General features: G+C 46.1%; 1 protein-coding gene across 1 annotated transcript in view; it reads left to right on the top strand.

Moving 5' to 3' along the window:
- Nucleotides 1-21,345, top strand: part of Tmod2 (tropomodulin 2) — a 44,360-nt gene extending 23,015 nt beyond the window's left edge. Inside the window, exons 5-10 of the mRNA XM_051140517.1 lie at nucleotides 3,572-3,658; nucleotides 5,558-5,688; nucleotides 10,406-10,513; nucleotides 15,281-15,424; nucleotides 18,048-18,192; nucleotides 21,037-21,345. Coding sequence (XP_050996474.1) covers nucleotides 3,572-3,658; nucleotides 5,558-5,688; nucleotides 10,406-10,513; nucleotides 15,281-15,424; nucleotides 18,048-18,192; nucleotides 21,037-21,071 — 650 coding nt within the window. The 3' untranslated portion in view covers nucleotides 21,072-21,345. The remainder of the gene's footprint in view (nucleotides 1-3,571; nucleotides 3,659-5,557; nucleotides 5,689-10,405; nucleotides 10,514-15,280; nucleotides 15,425-18,047; nucleotides 18,193-21,036) is intronic.
- The last annotated feature ends 2,232 nt before the right edge of the window (nucleotides 21,346-23,577 follow it).

Genomic DNA, 23,577 nt, shown 5'->3' with positions numbered 1-23,577 from the left:
GAAGTAGAGGCAGGAGGATCAGCAGACCTGGCTAGTCTCAGTGTGCATGTGACGTTCACAGCACAACTCTATGGAGCTGGTTCCCTCCTTCCCCTTTATGTGGGTTCTGAGGATCAAACTCAGGCCGTCCAGCTTGCATTGTGGGGCAGCAAGTGCCTTTACTTCCTGAGCCCAAAGCCCTGCCTGCCCCTATTTCCTTAGCTGTAGGATCACAGATGCACACCTCCACACCCAACGTGCATCTGGTTCTTACCAAAGTTCTGGGTTCTAACTCAGGTCCTTGTGTTTTCTTTTTTGTTTGTTTGTTTGTTTTGTTTTTTAGAGACTGGGTTTCTCTGTGTAGCCTTGCCTGTCCTAGACTTGCTTTGTAGACCAGATCGGCCTCGAACTCACAGCGATCCGCCTGCCTCTGCCTCCCGAGCACTGAGATTAAAGGCGTGCGCCACCACACCTGGCTGGCCCTTGTGTTTTCCAGTGAAGCAGTTTATCAATTTATCTGCTTCCCAGCCCTGGCACTCTGGTTCTTATTCCACTAGTAGATGTGTATAGAAAGCTTGTGGGAAAGCCTGCCAGCCTTCTCCCAGTGGAGAGTGTCCATTAGAGGTCTCTGTAGCCTCTGCTCGCCTGGTGAGAAAGGTATTTTGCAATGAATGACTGGGCCCCATGGCCCTATGGTTTCTATGGAGAGACTCCCTCCGTGGTTACTGCTTTTCCCAAGGGTTGTCTCACAGGCTTGACTGGAATTGCCCAAAGGAAGAATGCAGGGTGAGACTTGATTGCCAGGAAACACCTGAGAAAGGAGAAAGGGAAAAAAGCAATCCCCCTGAAGATACTTGACCCTGGGCTCCTTGTATTAAGCCGGGGAGATAGTGCAAACAGGCACTGCTTTTGTTATCCTTCCCCGGCTGAACAGACACGCCCTAAGAACTCAGTGGAAAGCCTTCTCTGGGGATGAAAATCAAGCAGCGTCTTCTCCAGAGTGGATCTTTCTAGAAGACTGAGCATAAGCTATGAGTGCAAGGGCTAAGGAGCACTGCCTGTGCTGGTGTGGCCGGGAATGAGTAGAAAAGCCAGCAGTTCAAAGGTGTGGCGATGGCTTCTTCCCCTCGCGTGGTGGTGCCAGGCACATTGAGAGCAAGGCTTCCCCTCTCCTGGAATGCTCTGAGGAAACTCGCCCATAGAAAGCCCTGAGGGAGCTTTACTAACCGAGCCATTTGTCAAGTTCTCAGGCAGTTGGGGTTAAGGAGGAGGCAGACCCCGTGGGCAGTCAGTGGTTTCCCAGATCAAGGCAGTTAGTTAGGGTGTACCAGTCAGGATTCAAACTCTATGTGCTCCAGATTTTAGCTCCTAAATTCCATGATTTAGAGTTGTTACTCAGTTTTCAGTGCAAGGGATTGAACCTAGGGCCTTGAGCGTGCTAGACAGGTGTTCTGCAACTGAGCTATAGCCCCCAGCCCTTGTATTTTGGTGGTGGTGGTGGTGGTGGTGGTGGTGGTTTGTTTTGGTTTTGGTTTGGTTGTTTTGTTTTGTTTGTTTGTTTGTTTGTTTTTTTTTGTTTTTGTTTTTTTTTTTTTTTCCAAAACAGGGTCTCACTCTGGTAGTAGGTTATCCAGGCTGGCCTTGAACTCTTGAACTATGTACATAGCCCCGCACTGGCCTCTTCATACCATATGCTTCTTGGGTGCAAGCCACATACCTACCTCTAACTCCTGAGGTTGTTTGTTTTGTTTTGTTTTGTTCTGTTTTGTTTTGTTTTTTGAGACCGGATTTCTTGTAGCCCTGGCTGTCCTGGATCTCACTCTGTAGACCAGGGTAGCCTCGAACTCACAGTGATCCACCTGCCTCGGCCTTCTGAGTACTGGGATTAAAGGTGCGCGCCACCACTTCCTGGTCTCACTTCCAGTTCTTACTGGCTTAACCACGGGCCCTTCTTTGTATTATGTTGGCTGCCTCCCTTCTAAAATGTAGCTTAGAGTAGAACCAATCAGGCCTTAGGGGCCTGTGCCTCTCACCTGTATAATTTCACTAGAAGAGAGATCTGTTTCAGCCTGCCCAGCACCACCCAGCCCACGGTGCAGCTTCCTGCAGGCCTGCCTCCTAGTGCCAGTTCTGTGTAACAACAGGCACTGGGGCCTTAATATACTCCGCTGACCCAGTGTTCCTGATAGCCCTCCTCTTGAAAGAAAAGACAACTTTTTTCTAGCAAAAGAGACCTAGTTTTGCCTCTGGGGTGGGGGTGGGGAGGTGGAGGGAAACCAACATAATAATCTATACCACATCAGCTCTTTAAAATCCTGAGACTCCATCAGGGTTATTGGTCCAGTATTAATCTCAACACTCAGGAGGCAGCAGCGAGAGGATTACTGCAGATCTGAGGCCAGCCTGGTCTACGTGATGAGTTCCAGGCTAGACAAGATTACAGATAAGAAAATTAAATGAGGCCAGGTGTGGTGGCGCACACCTGTAATCCCAGCACTCCGGAGGCAGAGGCAGGTGGATCACTGTGAGTTCGAGGCCAGCCTGGTCTACAAAGTGAGTCCAGGACAGCCAAGGCTACACAGAGAAACCCTGTCTCAAAAAAACAAAACAAAAGCAAAACAAAAAAGAAAGAAAGAAAACCAAATGAAGGTGGGGTGTGGCAGCACCTACCTATAACACAGCATTTGGGAGCAGAGGCAGGAGGATCACACTGAGTTTGAGGTCAGCCTAGCCTATGAGTGAGTTCCAGGCCATCCAGGGCAATAAGGGGAAACCCTGAAAACAAAGTAACGATGACAGCAACAAACAGCTGAATGTTGAGTCTCCTTAGCTAGGGCAGTGTTCTAGACTCATCTCTCTTGCTATGATCAAAGGCAGCCCAGGGCAGGAAGGGGTTTATTTGGCTTACACTGCCAGCTCACTGTCCAGCATCGAGGGCAGGAGTCAAAACAGGAACTTACGCCCCTAGTCACATCACATCCACAGCTCAAAGCGGGGAGAAATAAACACATAGACGCTGCTGCTTCTGTCCAGCTGGCTGTCTTCACTCTGGCACTCCTGGGCATAGTTTAGGGCCCAGCCCAGGAAGTAGTGCTGCTCACAATGGGCTGGATCTTCTGGCCTCGATAATAACCCTCCCAAAGGCATGACCTCACACCAGCATAATCTAGAGAATTCCTCATTAAGACTCTTTCCAGGTGACCCGAGGTTGTGTCAAATTGGCAGTTGTGTTTTGGTGACCAGCCAGAATGGCTGCACAGTTGTTCCTCAGCCCCTAAATGACCCTGCACATCTAACCACACAGAGCTACTGGAAGTCTCTGGAAGGATTCAAGGTTATCAAACACTGTGCACAGACGACACACTGTGCCAGGGAAGGGGACCTGGAGACTTTGTGCTATATAAAGAATTGTTTGGCTGGGAGTGGTGGCACACATCTTTAATCCCAGCACAGGACAGCCAAGGCTACACAGAGAAACCCTGTCTCAAAAAGACAAAAAAGAGAATTGTTCTTCTAGGTGCAAATTAACAATGTGGCCATCCTCGAATATGTTTCAAAACTTAATGCTTGTTATTGTCGCCTGTGTTTTCAGCTGTCCTTGGAGTCCACAATTTGCTCAACAATCCAAAGTTTGATGAAGAAACCACCAATGGCAAAGGTCGCAAGGGGCCTGTAAGGAGTAAGTTGTTGAGGAGTCTGGGGACTCGGGAAGCTTCGGAGCCTTGGCCTGGTGCCTACTGGAGAAAGACCCGTTTCTTCTAGCAAGAATCACTGGGCACCAAGCAATTAGACCCAGTGGAGAAGCTGATGGCGAGCACTCTGCCTGCCAGTGTGGCTAGAACCACAGAACACACCTTCATGCTAGGTTATCCAGTAGGGAAAAAAAATCCTGATAAAAAGTTTGCAGAGTTGGCTTAGAATGCAAATAAAGTTTTATGTTCCTAAGGATATTTTAATCACTGAGGGAAGCTTGTCTGCTGTCTTCTTCATTAGTTAAATCATTATTAAATACTTACTGGGTGTCAGGAATGTCCTGGGCATATGTAGAAAGATCTTTTCCAAAGGAACTTAACCAGAGTGACCAGTTAGTCTTCTCTCTGTGAGAGCCGAGTAAAGGCAGATCTTGGCTTCTGGAACAATCGCCTAGGATTCCCTCTGTCGGAGATGTCAGAGATGCCATTCAGTCTCAGTAGCTTGTTTACTTGGTTAGTTATTGAGACGAGGTCTTGCTACTTAGGATGGCCCCAAACTCCTCTCTCCCAGAGTCCTCCTCTCTCAGCTTTTTAAAATTTAAAGAATTTATTTGCTTGTATATTATGTGCATTGGTGTGAGGGTGTCAGACCACCTGGAACGGGAGTTCCAGACAGGTATAAGCTGCCATGTTTGGTGCTGGGAGTTGAACCCTGGTCCTTTGGAAGAGTAGACAGTGCTCTTAACTACTGAGCCATCTCTCCAGCCCCTCTCTCAGCTTCCTGAGTGCCGGGATTATAGGTGTGTTGCTGGTATGTAATAGCTCTCTGCGCATTAGAATATTTAATCCTTTGCATGTTACATGCACTCCAAATACTTTCTGATAGATCAGCATGGCCTGTTTTATTGTTGTTGTTTGGTTTTTGTTTGTTTTGAGACAGGCCTGAAATTCACTGTGTGGCCCAGGCTGGCCTCAAACTCCTAACTCAATCTTCTAGATTCTGGTATTTCAGGCACGTCCTGCTATATCTAGCTCAAGTAATTTCTCATTTTATTTATTCGTATGAATATAAGTGGGCTTGTTTTACATGTATATATGTGTGCCACATGCATATCCAATGCCCAAAGAAGCCAGAAGAGGGTTTCAGATCCCTGGGTCTGGACTTAGTAGTGTTTATAAGGCACCATGAGGGTGCTTGGAGCTAAACTCCAGTCCTCTGCGAGAGTAGCAAGTGCTCTTACCCGCTGAGCCATGTCTCCAGCCCCCAATAACTGCTTTTAAGATGGCCTTCATTCTCCTCTTCCATTCCTTGGTCTTTTCCATACCTTTCCCATTGCAAAAGGTGCAAAATGGAAATTAGAGGAGGACGGTGATGGAGAACTAATGGGTTGGGACCTGGAGACAGAAGTGTAGTTCTCAGTGCACTTCTTACCACTTCTCAGCAGGAGAACAAAAGCTCTGAGCAGGTCCTGGGTTCAAGATTTTAGCGTCACACAAAAGTTTTCAAAGGATTTGGGATGCAAAGAGACTCATCATGGCGCCCAGTTTTGCATTGCAGAGCCTGTGGTCTGGTGAAGCTAGTGCGGGGAAAATCCATATGGTACAGCAGGGACTGCCAGTGGATGTCTTGGGGGTTGGAGTTTGCTCTAGAGCCTTCTGTACTGGGACTTCATGTAGTGTCAGCTACTGAGATGCCTCGTGGTAGCTGAAAAGCATCTGCCTCCCAAACTAACTCAAGAGCAGTGCCTGCCCAGTGACAGTGCACTTAGTGTCATTGCTACAGTGTTAGACTCCACAGGAAAGAACGGTGCTGTCTGGGGAGGTCATCTCTGGTTTGGTAAAGGATGCCTTGCGCTTTCTTTTCTAAATTAAAACTTGTGTTTTAGATGTCGTCAAAGGTGAAAAGGCCAAGCCAGTATTTGAGGAGCCACCGAACCCCACAAACGTGGAAGCGAGTCTGCAGCAGATGAAGGCCAATGACCCCAGCCTGCAAGAGGTCAACCTCAACAACATCAAGGTAGCTCTTGGCTCAGCCTGGCACCACAGAGCTGGCCGGAGGCCACCGCCTGCCTGCCTGCCTGCCTGCCTACCTTTACACTGGCTTGCAGTCCTTTCAAGCCACTGACTTTAGACAGAACAATCTAGTCAAAAGAAAGGGGTCCACAAAAATAGTAACTTCTAGAACTTTTTGAAAATAATAATAATAATAATAATACTCAGACCAAACAAAGCACATTGTACCTGCTGCTGAATAACACCAACACTTGTTTCTTTTCTTTCTTTCTATGTTTCTTTCTTTCTTTCTTTCCTTCCTTCCTTTTTTTTTTTTTTTTTTTTTTTTTTCAGTTCTAGGAGTCAAATCCAAAGCCTCTTATGTGCTGCAGCACTCTACCACTCAGCTGTATTCCCAGCCCCCTCACACAGTTTCGAGTATCAGGAATGTCAGAGTAACTTAGAAGGGTAGTTGGCACAAGCTCTCAGGTGAGACTGCAGTGAAGGCGCCTGTCAAGGCTATGCTATCCAAGGCTCCACTTCCAGGACGGCACACCCCTGCAGCGGTGGGCAAGAGACCACACGTTCCCGCCATGTGGGCCTCTCTTTACGGTCACATGAGTGTCCTCACACAACTACACCTGGCATCCCCAAGGAAAGTGACCTCAGAATGAAAGAGAGCACGAAGCCAGGGTGGGAAGAAAGCTCAGTGGTTAGAAGCCATTCAGAGTACCCAACCTCAGCATCCATGGCAACCTGCACCCATGGCAAGTGCCTCACAAGCACCTGTAACTCCAGATCAGGGGTCCAATACTTCTGGCCTCTGTGGGTACCCATACTTAGAGGTACAGGCCTATATGCATGCCTGCACACACACACACACACACACACACACACACACACACACACTCACAATTTTTTAAATAGTGAGAAGAGCATGACAGTATTTTCCACAACCCAGTGTCTGAAGTCACAGACTGTCATGGTCATTTCCACCTTGTTCATTTCCGGCATAAGTCATGCCGTTGCCACTCTAGTTGGTAGCGTGAGCCTGGGAGAATGGGGCCTAAAAATGAGGTGGACTAAAGTCTTATGCAAATAGCTAATGTTATTCAGAGCATCAGATCATTTATGCTCTGAGGGTTAACAAGAGTCACCTGAGTAAAGTGAACAATCACAAGGACAAGCCACGTGTGACAAACACACATTTTTTTTTTCCGTCATAGAAGCATATGAATAAATAACAATAGCCAGGTGTAATGAGTAACCTAAAGTGAACTCCTGCCTGGGCACAAAAGCACATTCATTCCGAGAACAGCCTGTGCTGTGGGTGAACAGAGGTTAAAAGCCTCTTGTGAGGAGGTCACAAGGTCTCAGAAGTCCCCACGCACATCTTCATCTGTGGACTGTGTCCTGCCATTGCGCTAGTGGAGGAAGATAGAGAAGGGGAGAGACGGAACATGAGCAAATGTGACTGGCCTGTGGCCCGCTTGATGCATCCTCTTCAGCTGGTTGTTTGGTTGATTAGTTGGTTCATTAGTTTGAGACACGGTTTCACTGTGTTGCCAAGACTGGCTTTAAACTGTTGAAATTCCCTATGTACACAAGGGTGATTTCCACTGCTCCATCCTCCGGCCTCCACCTCCCTAAAGCTTAGGTATTACAGACATGCGTAATCAATCAGGCTTGTTTTATTCATTCTTCCAGAGCTTGCATTTAATATTTTTCTAAAGATTTTTTTCTTTTTTCTTCTTCCTTCCTTCTTTTTATTTATTCTTATCTCAAACAATACATCCTGACTACAGTCTTCCCTTCCTCCACTCCTCCAAGTTTCCCCCTCCCCTGTCCCTGAGATCCACTGCTCTTCCTTTTTCCTTCAGAAAAGAGCAGACTCACCAGGGATGTCAACCAAACATGGCCTAACAAGCTGCATCTTATTTCATCTTGCATGGTGGCGCACGCCTTTAATCCCAGCACTCGGGAGGCAGAGGCAGGCGGATCGCTGTGAGTTCGAGGCCAGCCTGGTCTACAAAGGGAGTCCAGGACAGCCAGGGCTACACAGAGAAATCCTGTCTCAAAAAACAAAACAAAAGTCTAGACACAAATCTTCATATCAAGGTTGGACAAGGCAACCCAGTAAAAGGAAAAGGGTCCCATTAGCAGGCAAAAAGAGTCAGAGACACCCCAACTCTCACCGTGAGGAAGCCCACAAAAGTCTCAAGCTAAACAACCACAGCATTTATACAGAGGATCTAGCCCAGACTCATGCAGACTCCGTGGTTGTCACATTAGTCTCTGTGCTCCCCAATGAACCCTGCTTAGTTGATGCTGTGGGCCGTTTTCTCCTGGTGTCCTTGACCGCTCTGGCTCCTGCGATCTTTCCTCCTCCTCTTCTGTGGGCCTCCTCCAAGTTCTGCCTACTGTTTGACTGTGGCTCTTACATCTGCTCCCATCTGCTGCCTGAGACGCCTCTCTGAGAGCGACTGGGATAGACACTGAGCTATGTTATGTGTAAAGCAGAATATCATTATGGAATTGTTTCATTAAAAAAAAAAAAAAAAAATATATATATATTATATATATATATATATATATATATATATTTTTTTTTTTTTTTTTTTTTTTTTTTTTTTGCCAGTCATGTTTAGTTCTATCCTAGGACTCTGGGCTATCCAGCTTCCGGTTCCTGGTCATCTAAGAAGGGTCTGAGCTCCCTTTCCTGGTGTGGGCCTCAAGCTAGACCAGTCATGCGCTGACCACTCCCACAAGCTCTGAGCCACCATTGTCCTAGTACATCTTGCAGGCAGGACAGAGGGAGGGCCAGAGGGTCTGTGGCTGGGTTGGTGTCCCAGTGCCACCACTAGAAGCCTTGACTGATTACAGAAGAGGGCCAGTTCAGGCTCCCAATCCGCCATTACTAGGAGTCCTTGCTAGGGTCACCCTCATAAGTCCCAGAAAGTTTCCACTGTACTAGGTTTCCACATTGCCCCCCAAATGCTCCCAATTCCAGCTGTCTGTCTCCATACTCTCTCCCTGTGTTCCTCCTTGCCCCACCTGATTCCTCGTGTTTTTAACTCTGTGTATAGTTGTCTCGCGTGGGTATGTGCACACGAGTGAAGTTGCCTGCAGAGGCCAGGAGAGGCCATTGGATCCCCTGGAGGTGGACGCATGGGCAGTTGTGAGCCACCCAACATGGATGCTGGGAACTGAACTCAGGTCCTCTGCAAGAACATCAAAGTGTTCTCCAGTGCTGAACCATCTCTCCAGCCGCAGTAATACTGTTCTCACTGAGTGTGCGCTCTGCGTTACATCACTGACTACTTAAAATTCATTCTCTCATGCCATCCTCAGCGAGGCTTTGAGAGACTGCGTTGTTGCCATCACTCAGCCAGTCTCCTGTCTACTGCTGCCCCTTGCTTACCACTTACTTCCACGGTGCCCACTGCAGTGCTACGTGACTTATAAGAAAGAGTGCAGGCACACATGCACACATGCATGAAAAACAATCATAAAACACAATTAATCTAAAAGAAGAAGAAGAAGAAGAAAGGAATACAAACAAACGCGGTAGCTCACACTATGTATCTGAAGGATCCACTCCCAACAGGGCACGCCCATGTGCCTGTGGGCCTGAGACCTCACTCTGTAGGAATCCACCTTGTAGAAGCAGAAGCAGAGGCCACTCACCAGGAGTTCAAGGGAGCTTTGGCCACATAGTGAAATTGGATCCAGCCTGGGTTCCAAGAGACCCAGGTAAGATCCATCCAGTCTTTACTTAGAAAAGCAATAGTAGGAGAAAAACACTAACCAACTGTTGGCAGCATGGTGTGGTAAGCCCCAAAATGCTACAGAATTGTAGGAAAGGAAAATTTTGAAGCTGCCTAGGAGAACTCATAAACAAGAGGAAATATTTCAGTCATATCTTCAAAGGTGAGTAGATAAGTAGATAAAAAAGGCAACAGGAATTGTCAGGCTAAGGAGAAAAGCATATGTCTAAGGGTATGTATGTGAGAGACCATGGCTGTTAACCTGTCCTAAAATATAGACAATGAGAAAAGAAAAATCTTTTGAGTTACATTCCCTTACTAAACACTAGGAGGCGCTATTCAGTCAGAATAGCTTAGTTATCGCACATGGGTAAAAATCTAACTTGCACTTCCTGTTTCCTCAGATAATTAATTTTATTCCTTCTCAAGTCTCTGATAGGGCTGAAGACCAGATAGTTTAGTTTTAAGCTTAGTTTTTTAGGGCTTAAGTTGTTTTTAGGTCTAGATAGAAGTTTCTAGAGATAGAGATGAGATATGATGGATATTGATTTACATTCAGAATTGTAGACTCACCAAGATAGGAAAGATGTTTTCTCCATTGTTGCCAAATACAAATAGACAAAACAATATGAATATAACATTTATATGATTCCTAATTGTTTCATGGTCCTTCTAGCTGTAGGTATTTTATGTATGTATAATAATATAAATATATATGTAAAAGTAAAAATAAATATTTAAGAGCAGGAGTGGGGAGGGAGAAAGAAAAAGGCTATGTAATCATCTAAATGTAGGTGATACTTCAAAGTTGCAGGGGACTTGCTGACAGTGGGGCTCAGCAGCAGAGCACATGCTTAGCACATGTGAGTGAGACCCTGGGTCCAATCAAAAACAAAAACAATATTCTCAAGTTGAAGCTGAGTGCTCTGCGAATGGTTTATAACCGTATAACTAGTTCTGTCTTCTACGCTTTAGAACATTCCAATTCCAACCCTGAGGGAGTTTGCAAAGGCTCTGGAGACGAACACTCATGTGACGAAGTTCAGCCTGGCTGCGACCCGGAGCAATGACCCTGTGGCCCTTGTAAGTGAGACTTGAAACACACACGATATGAAGTCATTTTGTTCACTGGAGACTATTTTTAGATTTTGCTTATTGTTTAAAATTAGCTTAACTTAGCTCTTACTTGTTTTGAGATAGGGTCTTGCAGTGTGGCCTGAGTTTTGAAGTCACTATGTATCTTGGCCTGGCCTTAAACTCCCAGTAATCCTCCTGTCTCAGTGTGCCTAATGCTGAGATTTCAGGCATGAAATCACCATTCCTGGCTAACTTATTTAATCAATTAAAAGTCTTAGATCTGGCCAACTTAATCTAACAAACTTGCAATCCCAAAGCACAGGCTCAGAGCCTACACTACATTGACTTAACTGGATTCTTATCAGCACTGCACTTTCCAAAAAGGAAACAAGACAAACATCTTGGCATTAACTAAATAAATATTTAGAATTTGCTCTGTGGAGAAAAACCACTCTGAAACTTTCACTCTCAGCAACAGTCATTGGACGTCATGACCCCAATAGCCTACTTGAACTTGGCACATAGGAAAAAAATGTCAGAGAATGTTTTATCTTGATCTTTATGAGTATTAATATGCCAGGCATACTGTAAACAACCAAAATTGCTGAAGCATTTTGTTTGACATCCGGATAATTAGAATATGGAAAGAAAAATAATAACCGAAACCCTAGTCCTTTTATGCGTTTGGGGTAATTCAGCCAAACAAGAAAGCTACTTAGCTCGAGTAAATACTGTCAATCCTGTTACCACCACTGACACTCCTCCTGTCTGCTTTAAGTATTTGAGGCATCAGGGACTACAGCACTGATACTCGCAAAGCTTCGAATGCATTGCCCCACCCAGTCATCACCGTAGTGCTCTACGTGTGGGCTGCCATTGGTTCCTACTACAACAAAAGAGAGGTTAGATTATCCCTGGTGTAACAAGTAATGACAGAGAGTCACTGCCAGGTCTTTCTGGCTCCGCTATGCTCTGCTTACACACACAGCCCTGCTGTGGTCCACTGACTAAAATACGTTGTTGGCAGGGTCTCTGGGAATCAACCTGAGGGTCTACAAGTTCAGTCACTCAGCTCTCAAATCCAACTAGAAAAACAAAGTTGTCCTGGCATGCTGTTCCCAATTTAGACCCAGAGAGATGGCTCAGCGGTTAAGAGTGCTTGCGGCTTTTCCAGAGGACCTGAGTTGGTTCAAAGCACCCACTTCAGACAACGCACAGGTGCTTGTAACTCCAGCTCGAGGGGATCTGATGTTCCCTTCTGGCATCCTTGGCTACCTCATGCACATGGTGCACAGACATACTTTGAGGCAAAGCACCCATATGCATAAAATAAAAATAAAGGTTAAAAAGTAAAAGCGGTGTATGTCTGCGTGTGTAGATACAGTTTTAAACTATACTAAGGCATTCCACATTCTTTCATTCATATTTCATCTTTGAAATCTATGGTGTGCTTTATATTTCTGGCACACCAATTAATTCAAACTAGCTAATTTTCGAAGACTTAGTAGCTACATTTCTTTTTTGTTTTGTTTTGTTTTGTTTTGTTTTTGAGATAGGGTTTCTCTGTGTAGCCTTGGCTGTCCTGGACTTGCTCTGTAGACCAGGCTGGCCTCGAACCCACAGTGATCCGCCTGCCTCTGCCTCCCGAGTGCTGGGATGACAGGCGTGCGCCACCATACCTGGCTATAGCTACATTTCTTGTGACTACCATTTGGTCATCAGGGAAGCTATGTATTTTGGGTTCTGTTTGTTAGGTTTAGAAGAATTATTTTAACTTTTAACTAAAGTGTGTGTGTGTACGCACATGAGAGTTCAGGTGTCCTTGAAGTCCAGAAGAGGGTATCTAGAGTCCTGGAACTAGAGTTACAGGCAGTTGTGAACTGCCTGATGTGGGTGTTGGGAACCGAACTTGGGTCTTCTCCAAGAACGGCATGTGCTCTGGACTGCTGAGCCATCTCTCTAGCCCTAGGAAATTATAGTTTTGTATAATCCCATAAAGTGCAGAAAGCAAATCTTTTCTTGAGACATGTATTTCTACTTTAATTATTTAGATAACATTTAAGAAACCACGTCTGTGTTCTTCTGACATTACTATCCCAACACATGGAATAGATGCTCAGATATTTGCTGAACTGAAGTGAACTTGGTTGTAATAACTCCAAGTTATGTTTGGCTGCATGTGCTCAATTTTGCTCAGTTTGAGAAAAAGTGTTTTCTCAAGTTTGAGATAAAGCAACATGATCTTGGCTGCCTCCCAGGAGGTCCTGCAAGTTTTTGTAAAGAACTAATTGCTCTGACATTTCATTATTCTGGAATTGAAAGTTAAGGCCAAAGCTGGGTGACGTGTCCCATAACAAAAGGCTTGTCACATTTCTGCCTCATGCTCTGATTAAAATGTGTACACTTAATTTTAAGATCAAGGTGGCGCACACCTCTAATCCCCTCACTCGAGAGGCAGAGGCAGGCAGATCTCTGTGAATTCAAGGCCAGCCTGGTCTACAGAGGGAGTTCCAGGACAGCTAAGGATACACAGAGAAACCCTGCCTCAAAAAACAAAAACAAATAAACAAACAAAGACCAAGTATCAAATAAATGTGTCTTGAGTTACATAGTATGCCTGCCACGAGCCCATGTCCAAGCTGTTAGTTCTAACAGCTCTCAATGCCCAGGTTTCCTGTTCTGTCCCACTGAGTCTCAGGATAAGAGCTCTTTTGCTCCCAGGGCACACTGGCAGTGGCTGGAGATGTTTGGGGTTATGGTAAGGACAAATGCTACTGGCATCTTTAAGGTCTCTGAAGCCCAGGAAGGCTGCTAACCAGCCTACAATACACAGGACACCCCCCAGCAAAGTCTCCAGGCCCAGACCTCAGCCATGCAGAGGATGGGAAACCTGCCCGATCTCCTGTGGAATTCCTTCTCTTCCTTCTTCCTGTCTCAACTGCCACAGAAAGAATGATGATGATTTAGGGCTTCCTTAGCCCACTCCCTAGAAGCAATCACTATTAGTAATTTGTTTTGCATTCTTCTACTTACTGTTTTTATGACTTTAATTAAAGTGCCTGCCAATCACAACTGTTTATTCATTTGAGGAGCAGAGGGCCAGGCCACAGCCTCAGAGATCCTGACTCAATTCATGGTCATCTGGGTGGGGCCAAAATATACTTAAATTTTTATATGTATATTTAAATTTACGTGAATGTCCTCTCTCTCTCTCTCTCTCTCTCTCTCTCTCTCTCCCTCCCTCCCTCTCTCTCTCTCTCTCTCTCTCTCTCTCTCTCTCTCTCTCTCTGTGTCTCTATGTGTGTGTGTGTGTGTGTGTCTGTGTGTCTGTGTGTCTGTGTGTGTGTGTATGCATATGCATGTATTTGTCTAGGTGACTATATGCACACATGAGTGTGAGGGTGCCCATTGAGGCCAGAAGAGGCCATTAAATCACTTGGAGCTGGACTTATAGGTGTTTATGAGCCTCTTTTTTTGTTTGTTTATTTTGGTTTTTCAAGACAGGGTTTCTCTGTGTAGCCTTGGCTGTCCTGGACTCACTTTATAGACCAGGCTGGCCTCAAACTCACAGAGATCCACCTGCCTCTGCTTCCCTGAGTGCTGGGCTTAAAGGCATGTGCCACCAAGCCTGGCTTGTTTTGTGAGCTTCTTGATGCTGGCATCTAGGCACTTGTTTTCGTGACTGAGCAGCAAGTGTTCTGAGCCACCGAACCATACCCCCAGCCCCAATTCTATGTATAGTTCTGAAATCTGTTTGTACTGAGACTATTATTAAAATGGGTTCTTTTAGTGAATATGTGGTCTCAGATCTTGAGAGGCAGAAGCAAGATCAGTACTTCATGGCCAGCCTCAGTTACACAGCAAGTTCAAGGCTAGCCTGGGCTACTTGAATCTATCTTAGCATACATACACACACATATACATACACTCAAACATACTCACACACAGAGGCTGTGTAGACACCTTAGTGTTTAAGGCAAAACATCTGTACATTAAAAAAAAAATTGAAATTAAAAACAAGAGAAAGTTGGCCGGGTGTGATGGTACACACCTTTAATCCCAGCACTCAGGAGGCAGAGGCAGAGGCAGATGGATCTCTGTGAGTTCGAGGCCAGCCTGGTCTACAAAGTGAGTCCAGGACAGCCAAGGCTACACAGAGAAACCCTGTCTTGAAAAACCAAAAAAAGTAAAATAAAATAAAGAGAAAACATACGCTCAGACGCTAGGAATCAAAGTCTGGTCCTCTGGAAGAGCAGCTGGCCATCATAACTGCTGAGCCATCTCTCTCAATTTCTACTAAGCTATTTTAATTTTTTGTTTGGTTTTGGTTTTGGGTTTTAGGTTGTTTGTTTGTTTGTTTGTTTCAAAACAGGATTTCTCTGTATAGCCCTGGCTATTCTGGAACTTGCTCTGTTGACCAGACTGGCCTAGCCAAAGAGCTGCCTGCACCTGCCTCCTGAGTGCTAGGACTAAGGGCATGTGCCCCCACTGCCTGGCACTATTTTAATTTTTAACTGCAATTCTAAATGTTCGTTTTATTTGGAGATGAAAGTATGACTTAACAAATGTTTTCTTAAAGTGCTATAAAACTTTTTGGTTTGGTTTGGTTTGGTTTTCGAGACAAGGCTGTCCTGGACTCGCTTGTAGACCAGGCTAGCCTCGAACTCACAGTGATCTGCCTGCCTCTGAGAACTTTTTTTTTTTTTTAATTGGGAGAAAGATGTTCATGAGACCAATCTCTGGAAACCCTAATGCCTGTTTTTGTACGCTAAGGCCTTTGCAGATATGCTGAAAGTCAACAAGACCTTGAAAAGTCTAAACATAGAATCCAATTTTATCACTGGAACGGGAATCCTGGCCCTGGTGGAAGCACTGCGGGAGAATGACACCTTGACAGAGGTCAAGATTGACAACCAGGTACATGGCGGGGGCGGGGGGGGGGGGGGGAACAAAGCTTGCTTCCATCATAGACCCCACAGGCAGTGGGCTAATGCTCAAAGCTTTGTGCGGACTTACTTCACGGAGTCTTCTGGCTTTCCTATAAATCTTAATAGCCTCTCTCTCTCTCTCTCTCTCTCTCTCTCTCTCTCTCTCTCTCTCTCTCTCTCTCTCTGTGTGTGTGTGTGTGTGTGTGTGTGTGTGTGTGTCTATGCACCTGTGCATGTATTCAGGCGTATGTACCTGCACATGTATGTGTGCACATGTGCATGTAGAAGTCATAGGACAACCTCAGCTACATTTTGTCAGATGCCACCACCCATTTTTTGAAACAGGGTAGACTGGCTGGCCGGTGAGCCCCAGGGACCCTCTTATCTCAGCCTCCCCAGTGCTGGGATTACAAACGCACACCAACACACCAGCTTTTTAAATGTGGGTCCTGGGGATTGAACTCACGGCCTCATGCTGTGGTGACAAGTGCTTTACTGACAAGGATTCTCCCTAGCCCCTGAGCATGTTCTTTTTTCTTTTCTTTTTTTAAAATTTTTACTTTTTTAATGTGCATTGATGCTTTGCCTGCATGTATCAGTGTGAGGGTGTCAGATCTTGGAGTTACAAACACTTGTGAGCTGCCATGTGGGTGCTAGGAATTAAACCCGGGTCCTCTGGAAGAGCAAACAGTGCTCTTAACCACTGAGCCATCTCTCCAACCCCCATCAGAGCATGTTCTTACATAAATTTCACAGCAGGCCAACGGACACATACAGAGCCGGCTGCCTTTGCCCTAAGCTAGCCAGGAAGCAGAGGTATTACCAACTGCCTTGTTCAGACTTCTTTCTCTTACCATATAGCCTGAATCTCAGACCAGAGGTGCCCAGCCTTGGTTTTGCCTATTACTGAGGCTGTGTCCAGGAAGAAAGTGGGGTGGCCCTGCCCAGACACTGAGGCAGCATGCCTTTGTTTGGAAGCCATTGGTCAATGATCTTTACCTTATTATTTTTAATGATGCATGTGGTGTGTGTGTGTGTGTGTGTGTGTGTGTGTGTGTGTGTGTACCAGAGGTCAGAGACATCTAGTCCTGGGGTTACAGGAGGTTGGGAGCTGCCTAGTGTGGGTGTTGGGGATCAAATACAGGTCTTCTGGAAGAACAGCAAGTGCTCTTAGCCACCGAGCCATCTCTTCAGCCTAGATCTTTACTTATTCTTGGCTATGGATTCAAGGATAGAAAATTGAGTAGCTGGATTGATGGTTTTTCTGTCAGACCTTTACTTAGGAAACATCTCTGCTCTAATCCCATTAGCACTAAATGACGTGGAACCACAAATATTAGTTTTGCTTACACTCACTCAGGAACTATGTTCTCTTTATTTTTGTTGGGTTTGTTCCATGTATTTATTTTTTTAGGCAGTCCCGTTGGTTAGCACAGGCTAGCTTTGAACTAAAGATCTTCATGCCAGCCGGGCGTGGTGGCACACACCTTTAATTCCAGCACTTGAGAGGCAGAGGCAGGTGGATCTCTGTGAGTTCGAGGCCAGCCTGGTCTACAAAGGGAGCCTAAGACAGCCAAGGCTACACAGAGAAACCCTGTCTTGAAACACCAAGGGGGGGCGGGAAGATCTTCATGTGTCAGTCTCTCAACACTGTGATTATGGGCATACACCCAGCTCATCTTTTCTTTGGAAAGGATTTCTTGTTTACTGTTAAGTTTGGTTATATTTTTTTTGATGGGGGGTGGGAGTTGAGACAGGGCTTCTCTGTGTAGCCTTGGCTGTCCCAGACTCGCGAGGCTAGCCTTGAGCTCACAGCGATCAGCCTGCCTCTGCCTCCCAAGTGCTGGGACTAAAGGCGTGTGCCACCCCGCCCAGCTTGCTGTTACGTTTTGCTCTTGTTTGCTGGCTTACTTTTTTTTTTTTTTTGGTTTTTGAGACAGGGTTTCTCTGTGTAGCCTTGGCCGTCCTGGATTCACTTTGTAGACCAGGCTGGCCTCGAACTCACAGCGATCCGCCTGTCTCTGCCTCCCGAGTGCTGGGATTAAAGGCACGCGCCACCACGCCCGGCCTTGCTTGCTTACTTGGTTTTGTTTTACTTATGTATATGCTCATATGCAAGTGAGTGTGAATACATGTCACATGTCTTTACCTTAGTTTTAGGTTTTGTAACAGGATCTGTCACTGGACCTGGAGCTCGCTGTTTGGCTAAATTGGCTGAGCAGTGACCTCTGGGGAGTTACCTAGCTGTGCACTTCTAGCTGTGTAGTTATAGGTTCATGTCTTCATGCCTGACTTTATAAGACGGGTGCTGGGGACCCAAGTTCAGGTCCACATGCTTGCATAGAGGCACGTGATCGCTGAGCCGTCTCCCCAGCCCAATTTTTGCTTGTTTATTTGGTTGGTTGGTTTCATTTTTTTCATTTTTGAGTACCAGAAGATTGGGGCTGTCTCCGTTTTCTTTCTAGACAAAGAACCAGACTCAGTGACTGCATAGGAAGGAACATGTCAGCTTGACCTTTTCAGGGCAGGTAGCCATGTCATTTTCCCCGTAAGTAACTGTTCCCTTTCCCTCCCTGCTTATCCCGTGTACATGTGCGTGCACCCACAACCAGAGGCAGCAGCTGGGAACAGCCGTGGAGATGGAGATCGCCCAGATGCTGGAAGAGAACTCAAGGATCCTCAAGTTTGGGTACCAGTTTACTAAGCAAGGGCCGCGGACAAGAGTGGCAGCTGCCATCACAAAAAATAATGACCTGGGTAAGGCAGATGTGGTCTGTGCTGGTGACAGTCGGAAGGGCACTGGGAGCATTCATCTTCCCACTTCAGAGGCAGCATGGCCAACACCATGCCACTGGGCCCGTCGGCACTCTATTAGGTGGTCATGGCAGTCCGCTGGTCTTCGAGGCATTTAAGCTTCAACACCGCGTTCTTTTATTTTATTTTATTTTATTTTATATGTTTTATTAATTTATTCATATTACATCTCAATTGTTATCCCATCCCTTGTATCCTCCCTCCCATTTTTCCCTTACTCCCTTCCCCTGTGACTGAGGTGGACCTCCTCCCCCTGTATATGCTCATAGGGTATCAAGTCTCTTCTTGGTAGCCTGCTATCCTTCCTCTGAGTGCTACCAGGCCTCTTAGCTCTAGCTTAGCACTTGATTTCCTTGTCTTTGCCTGTCTTATCCTTTCCTTCTTCTATGGCACCCTTTCCTCTTTTTTTCTTTTTTTAAGGCAAGGTTTCTCTGTGTAGCCTTGGCTGTCCTAGACTCGCTTTGTAGACCAGGCTGGCCTCGAACTCACAGCAATCCACCTGGCCCTGCCTCCCAAGTGTTGGGATTAAAGGCATGTGCCACCACACCCAGCCTATGGTACCCTTTCTGTTTGGACACAGGACACAGCAATCCCAGGTTCCTCATGTGTGAGGTCTGATGCCGCCTTCTTCGATACTCAGGCTTAAATATGGGGGCATGATTATGTCTCTGCTTGACCCATTACGCGCCCTGACCACCTACACTACACAGGCTAAACTCTTCCGGAACTCCTCAGCGAGGCCTCCCTTTACCTTCCCGTGCTGTTAGACTTCGCGGAGGGTCCACACTGTTTCCTCTGTTAGGATGAGATAGGGCACGTCACAGTGTAAAGGAAGCCTGTCACAGTGTAGAAGGATGGAGTGGTTTGGAAAAGCTTGGTCTGCAGACATCTTAGCTACCTGGAGTAGCATAGCAAAGAGACATATAGGACAGGCCAAACCACTTGGCAGTCAGCCAGCAGCAGGCTTGGGTCCTTGTTTGAGCTTTGAGAATAATGTACCAGTCCTTGGACAAAACAGAAAGAGAGACACTGGCAAGACAGAGGCTGAACTTACCAACTGAGAACAGTGAGTGAGTGAGACCTATGACCCAGAAGGAGGCTTTGGGAAAAGATGGAATCAACCAGAAACATCTAGGAAATAAAGCATGTTAGGTCAGTATCCGAGCAACCCAGAAGGAAAACAGGCAAAGCAAGGCTCTGGAAGCATTGACACTAAGTTCCATGCCCAGGAACAGCTACCGCAGGCAACATCTTTGTCACTTCCAATAGCTTGGGCCACTGGAAGTAACAAGGTAGAGAGGACCATGGACAGCATACCAGTTTGGCCAACTCCAGGGAGCTTCCAGAAGCCCCCTGCTGTCAACCAAAAAACCCTGCAGTCCAGGAAGTAAAAAGAGAAGAAACGGGTTGTAGAAACCAGAAATAAAGTCAGGTGTGGAACACGCCTGTAATTCTAGCACTCCAGAGGCTAGTGCAGGAAAACTCTGGTTGAAGACCTACCTGGGCTATGTGGTAAAACCACGTCAGAGGAGGGGAGACAGTGTCTTTGATCTCAAGTACTGGTTTGAAGGAACCTGTTGTCCAAAACCCACTCCTTTTGTTTGTTTGTTTTGAGACAGAATCATGCTGTATACCCCAAGCTGGCCTGGAACTCAACTCTTTAGCCCAGGTTGGCCTGTACTTCTTGAATCTTCTGCCTCAGCCTTCAGGGTACCGATGACTGCAGGTGTACTCCACCACAACCGTGACTGAGGAGTTTTTAATCAGGATGAGTTTCAGAATCTGAATCTGAGCTTCAGCCAGGCAGTGGTGGTGCACACCTTTAATCCCAGCACTCAGGAGGCAGAGGCAGGCGGATCTCTGTGAGTTCGAGGCCAGCCTGGTCTACAAAGCAAGTCCAGGACAGCCAAGGCTACACAGAGAGAAATCCTGTCTCGAAAAATCAAAAAAAAAAAAAAAAAAAAAGAATCTGAGCTTCTGCTTATAGATGCCTGCTCTCCCAGCAATAATCAGAGGTGATAGGCGTGGCTTTATTCACCTGGGACTGAACTACACAGATGCCAACAAGACGCCCTATATATAAATAAATACTCATGAAAATATTTAGCACTTAGCTACTCTGTGCTCTCTCCTGGACTGACTACCTCCATAAACACACGGAGAGGCTCTCACATTCAAGTTCCCAGTTAGCAGACAGAACTTTATTTAAACGTAAGTTCTTCCACATCCTAAATTATCTTGCCATTTCCATTTATTGCTACAGTTCATTGAATATTGGCGTTTAAGATGCTTGATCCTCTCAGGTGTGTGTCACAGAGTTTTGAAGGATGACCTCAAGAACAGTGGTTCTCAACCTGAGGGTCACAACCTCCCAGGGGACACATGTCAGATCTCCTGCACATCAGATGATATTCACACTGCAATTCATAGCAAAATTACAGTGATGATAAAGTGGCAATGGCAGAATTTTATGGTTGGGCGGGGGGGGGGGTGTCAGTCACCACATTAAATGGCCACAGCATTAGGAAGGTTGAGAACCACGGCTCTGGAACAATTTTTTTTTTTTTTTTTTTTTTTTTTTTTTGGTTTTTCGAGACAGGGTTTCTCTGTGTAGCCTTGGCCATCCTGAACTCACTTTGTAGACCAGGCTGGCCTCGAAATCACAGCGATCCGCCTGCCTCTGCCTCCCAAGTGCTGGGATTAAAGGCGTGCGCCACCATGCCCGGCTGGCTCTGGAACAATTTTTAAAGACTGCTCTTTTCTAATTGTCCTCTCTCTCCTCCCTAGTTCGCAAGAAGAGAGTGGAAGGAGACAGGAGGTAAGCCTCCACCAGGAGAGGTGCAAGCCTCACCACGATGCAGCCATCCAAAACACCAGACACAAACTCCTCCTCTTCTCCACAGGACCATCTTTATCTAAGGCCGTTTCGCTTCCGTCAACCCCGTATGTCATAATTGCAACTGTTGCTTTTTTTTTTCCTGCACTACTTATTTACCTGAGATTCTGGAATGTGTGCAGCAGCTGGACTTGCTCCTGGACACACCTGGCGGCTCGCACGAGTGGGAGGAAACAGCTCTTAGACTGTGGCGACGCTGGCGGGGGTCTCACCCACCTCCCTACTTTCAGATCGGTTGTCTTGCTTCCTTACATGAACATCTTTTTTTAATCATGGGGAGGAACTTAGCATGTAGCATGTGTTTGTAGCTGACCGCACAGTGGAGGCCTATCTCTGTTTACATGCATTTGCTTTGGGTTAGGCTGAGTACATGAGACGTGTGCTACCAACCACATAAAAAGTTAGGACTGCCAATCTCTCACAGATTTTCCGTTAATTCCAGGGGGCAAAAATGTCTCTACATGCACATGCCCCCCTGACTGTTGGCCAGTGGGGCTCTCCTTAGAAAGCACTTTAACGTAGCCCTCACAAAGTAACTATTTATTATCCCATGAGTATATGAATAACCCACGTACTTATCTTTACTGACTACTAAACATGAATTGACAAATTTGCATAGGTGTGTGGTCCTGGGGGTGTACCCAGGGCCCTGTGCGTGCTAGGTGAGCACCCTATTCCTCCCGAGCTACAGCTCCAACTCAAATTACATTTAAAAATGATTCTCTAATAGATAAGTATTTGCAAAACTGTGGAAAGGCTTTCCAGGTATGGTGGGAATTTTTCAAGTTTTACTAAAGAAAAATTCAAAATGGCACATTCCTAAATAAAACAACAATAACAGCATCTTAGGAGCTAGAAAGATGGCTCAGCAGTTAAGGGTGCTCTCTACTTTTGCAGAGGACCAGAGTTCAGTTCCCAGCACCTGTGTCAAGCAGCTAACAATGGCGTATAACTCCATCTTCAGAGGAATCTGAAGCCTCCAGCCTCCGAGGGCATCCATGCACACGTGTGTACATACCCCCCAATACGCATACACATGATTAAAAACAAATTTTAAAGATATGGCACCTTAATCAAAGTTTCTGATACATAAGATTGAATGAATTTGAGAAAAGCAATTGTTGCTTCATCTTTAGCCTAACAAGACCACAAGATAAATTGCAGGCATTGTGACTACCTGTATAGATTTTTGTTACATGATATTGCTTCTCTGCCTTTTGGCTTAAAAATCAAGCGCCAATTTTTGTCACATGACAAGGTCAATCCAGACATTTGCAAACATAAGGTAAAAATGAATTGTCATTTGCTCAGATATTTGTCGCCTCAAAAACAAAGCCCGTGGAGACACAGCTGAAATGACTGCATTAATTTCTTAGTAAAACAATTGGACAGGGCAATACAAAATTAAGGTAACAAAGGATGGAAGTCTTTGACCCAAAATAATCCCAGCCCTCTCCTGCCTAGATAGCCACCTCAAGGTGCCTGTGTTAGCTGCTCTTCTCACTGCTGTGACTAAGCACCTGACAGAAGGAGTGTGAGGAGGGAAGGGCTCGGTAGGGCTCACCGTTTTAGGGTACCATGCACCATGGCAGAGGAAAAAGGCAGGCAGAAGCAGGAGGCGGCTGGTCACATCGCATCACACCCAGGAGGCAGAGAGAGGGATGCTGGGGCTCTGCCTCTGGGACCAGCCTGTGTGATGGTGCTCCCCACATTCTGGGTGGGGCAGAAGCAGGAGGCGGCTGGTCACATCACATCACACCCAGGAGGCAGAGAGAGGGATGCTGGGGCTCTGCCTCTGGGACCAGCCTGTGTGATGGTGCTCCCCACATTCTGGGTGAGTCCTCCATTACACTTCTCTAGTAACAGGTTCCGTGCCCCCAAGTCCCATCAAGTTGACAGTGAAGGTAACTGTCAACAGCATCTCTTTTCCTTTTCCTCTCCTCTCATCACACAGCATTCCTCCTGTTTCCCTTCTTCTCTTTAGGACTCTGAGTCAATGGTACCAACCTGTGGGTCATGGCAACCCCTTTGGGGGTTGAGGGAACCTTTCACAGGGGTCACCTAAGACCACTGGAAAACACAGATTCATAGCATTGATTCAAACATTACAATTCATAGCAGTTGTAAAAATTACAGTTATGAAGTCGCAAGGAGATAATTTTATGGTGGAGGCCGCCACAACGTGAGGAACTGTATTAAAGGGTCTCGGCATTAGGAAGGTTGAGAGCCATTGTTCTAGGTCTTACAAAGGTGATACCTCTTGTGCTGTTGACAGAGCAAAAGAAGCTGCTGGCTGCTGTCTCTGACAGATCGTGACCCCAATCCTGTATATTTTTAGTTACTGAGGGTTCCTGATTTGCTTGGTAGCAGTAAGACAAGTTATTGGGAAAGTAGCTGAGCTTGGAAAGCACTTGGAATCTGTTTGCAGGAGC

The sequence above is a fragment of the Acomys russatus genome, chromosome 32 (genome assembly GCF_903995435.1).
Source record: "Acomys russatus chromosome 32, mAcoRus1.1, whole genome shotgun sequence".
NCBI lineage: Eukaryota > Metazoa > Chordata > Mammalia > Rodentia > Muridae > Acomys > Acomys russatus.
Note: the sequence above shows the minus strand (reverse complement) of the source record. Positions and strands in the feature narration are given on the sequence as shown.